A 3,238-nucleotide genomic window follows, 5' to 3' on the forward strand; every position below is an offset into this window, starting at 1 on the left:
CCTTCCTCGTCCCTCATTTCTCCTTCCTCCCTTTGCTCCTTCACTCGCTGATCACCACTTAATTTGCACAGGCACCACACATCAACAAAACGGACTTCCTCCATGCCGTAGTCTGTGAAAAGAAGTGGTTCGAGAACACGTTGGACGATTTGGTGGCTGCGGGGTTGAATGGAAGGTGTTGATGAATCAGGTTGGTGCGCTTTTTTCCCCTTCTTTTTCTCCCCTCCCTCTTGTTCTCTTCCTATCCATTTCTTCTTTTTTATGGCTACGAGCGATGATGGCAAACTACGACGGCAAACGACGATTGCAAATGATGAGAGCAAGCATCACCAGCAGCTTGCGTTCCTCAAATGTGAACACGACGAGCTCGGGGCATATTTGGGCGTGTCGTCGCCGTTTGCCCCTTCTGCCCGTACACTGTAGAGGGACGACGTTGGATAAAGGGAGTGTTTTGTATGTTACATTACTAAGTAGATTTGTATGTTACATTACCAAGTAACATGGTCATTGGTGCTAAACCCGTAAGACCCGTAAGACCCGCCAAACCCATACCCTTACCCACAAAAACCCCTACCCGTGGTTGAGGGTACGGGTTTCCAGGGGTAAGGGTATGGGTAAGGCCGGAAGTACCCGGGGGTTACCCGTGACAATGCCTAAAAATACCAATTGATTAGTTTGCGATAAGAGGGCATCAGAGCGGTTCACTTACAGTCTCGGCAGCCATGAATGTGCCGCCTGTTATAACGGAATTCTGAGCACCTTGGAGGATATGGATTTCACTCATGTTGGAAGTGGGGCAGATGTGGGCAAAGGGAAGAAGCGACAACTTGCAACAAATGCCACACGTTGACCATCAGGCATCGTTCGCGTTTTGCCGGTAAGTGCTCACCACAGCTCTTTGTCACCTGCCCCACTGGGCGCTCGGAACTCGGTTCAGAGCAGCGTACTTAAATGTTTCTGCGCAGGGGCAGACCATCGGAGATCGCACTGTCGTTAGTACCACTCCCTCTTCGTTCCCCCCTTCCCTGGCTGTATTACTTCACTCTATCTACTCCTATTGTTCCCCTCCCCCGCGCTCCATGTGAACGTGCTAACAACTGCTCAGAAGGGCCAATCAACTCCTCCGTCTCCCCCTGCCCCAATCCTTCACCTCAATCAGCTGCGGGGTACTCCACGCAGAGCGTCTCTGACCATTTCTTTCCCAATGCGGTCCGCCCTACTAATTCCGTCAATTTGTGCCGGAGCTCATGACCCAACAGGGTGAGCTTCAAGTTGACAGTTCGAAGAACGAGACTGAAGTGTTTCACACAGTGGAAGAAAAAGATCGAGGACGAGTTGAAGGAGTCAAGGAAGAAGTCGTGGCGTTGGGTTGGCGTGGCAGATCGGTGAGTCCAACCAGGAAGAAATTGGACCTGACAAAGTGTGGATGGGGTCAAGCACTGCCAACAACACACTCGGACACGTTGACTGCCCACATTCCCCACACCAGCCACGCATGGGTCGACGCCAACTAGCTGCGACGTCAACACCACCCGACCAACTCCGGCATCATGTACGATGTTCCCTCGCCTGCCACGTGGAGCTCTCTTGCTTGGTAAGTTCTCACCGCTATGGGGGTTGCTGCCCTCGCCGTTTGTTTGTCCAAACCCTGCCAAAGTAAGTCACTAACGACAAACTATCCTGTCTGCCTGCTAATGTGGACATTCTCTCTTTAGACTTCTTCACCACTGGCCATCACCTCCACCACCAATCGACGAAGGGGGCATATGAGATCACAACGACTTGAGAGTATCACAATAGCAGGGAAGGGAGTTATGGGTGAGTAGTAGCATATAACTAGCCTCTTCAGTAGTACCAGTAATTTCATTGTGTTATTGAGTAACAATTACATATCATTGATTTTTCTACATTATGTGCTTGGATTGAGGGAATTGAATGGGATATTGAGTTATTGAATACATGGTTGCCATACTGTGATATGTACCCTCTCTACATATTCACCCACAATGACAATAGCCAGAGTGGTCAGCTGGAAATTGGCTGGACCTGACAGGTTTGTGCCAGCTAGGCTGGCGGCAGAACCCTATTAGTTCGATTTTGAGCTGGTGGCCACAATCCATCACACTGGTGACAATGTGGGAAAATGTTGAGGAGACGCCGCATGGCCCAGGTGGCTTCCACATCTGGCCCAAATAGTGGTGTATAATAATCATAAGCTTTTCCTTTCAAAGATAGGACAAAGACTTGCTTATTTCTACAGACTTTTCCAGCCGTAACATACTCAGTTCCCTCAGTAACAAAGCGGTGATAGGAGCGAGCATCTGCTGCTCCATCATATTCTTTGGGGGAAATGGGTTTCAATCCGGATTTACGTGATCTGGATTTGGAACACCTGTGCCTGCAACGCGACTTTTGCTTGGAGCATTTCCTCGTGCGTGGGCTGTCCTGAGAGCTAACCGAGCTCTCAGAGTCACTTGGTGACTTGCTCGAGGATGAGTCCAAGCTGGAATAAGAAGAATCCAAAGACTCAGGGTCTGGATCTGTTTGACAAGAGTGAGAGCGTCTGTCGACGTTGTCAAGTGCACACCTGAGATAGCTTTCAGGTGTGATTTGATTAATGGGTCTGCTTTCTGCACTTCGAGCTGCCTTTTCCAGGCACGCAGATCGGTGGTCATTAACCTTGGAGACGTGTTGCCCTGTCAGGTGCGACATGGGAGTCTGTGCCTTAGGGTTCTTAGTAACCTTTAAGGTTTTCTTCTTATTTCTGTGAGTGTGTTTCTTCGGCACCAATTTTTTATTCTCTGAATTTTCATTCTCAGAATCTGATCGGGCAGAGGTTTCCTTGTGATGATCCTTAAAGGACTCGAGAGTGGTGTGCTGCGCGTCGACGTCAAGGTCCTCATCACTTAATTGGGCCGCCCCCCAATTCCTCGGGTCAATGTTTTTGCCTTTGGAGTGGGATGGCCCTTCACCACGTGAGGCCGGAGATTCCACCCTCTTTCGAGGTTGTTCCTTAAGTTTCTCATAGCGACAAGAAATTCGATTCTTCTGGGCTGGAGTCAACTGTTCTTCAGCTTGGTTGAGTACAGTTTCTTTTTCTGTTCTCAATTTCTTATTGTTTTTGTCAATAGTAATAGAATTTTTTTTCATTCTAACTTTACTGAGAGATTCTAGGCTATGTGTATGCCTAGGAACTACTCTGATCCAGGGATTGGGATTATCATCCTGGTCACTGGGG

At 48.9% G+C, this 3,238-nt stretch overlaps 1 protein-coding gene across 1 annotated transcript; it reads right to left on the reverse strand.

The window, feature by feature from the left end:
* Positions 1–285: 285 nt before the first annotated feature.
* Positions 286–784, reverse strand: LACBIDRAFT_323098 (uncharacterized protein; the record flags this gene model as incomplete). The annotated part of the gene is made up of 3 exons (XM_001876788.1): positions 286–466; positions 559–653; positions 710–784. The coding sequence occupies 3 exons, from the start codon at positions 782–784 to the stop codon at positions 286–288; spliced, it is 351 nt and encodes a 116-aa protein (XP_001876823.1).
* Positions 785–3,238: the final 2,454 nt, after the last annotated feature.

This window comes from Laccaria bicolor, genomic scaffold, assembly GCF_000143565.1.
Source record: "Laccaria bicolor S238N-H82 LACBIscaffold_4 genomic scaffold, whole genome shotgun sequence".
NCBI lineage: Eukaryota > Fungi > Basidiomycota > Agaricomycetes > Agaricales > Hydnangiaceae > Laccaria > Laccaria bicolor.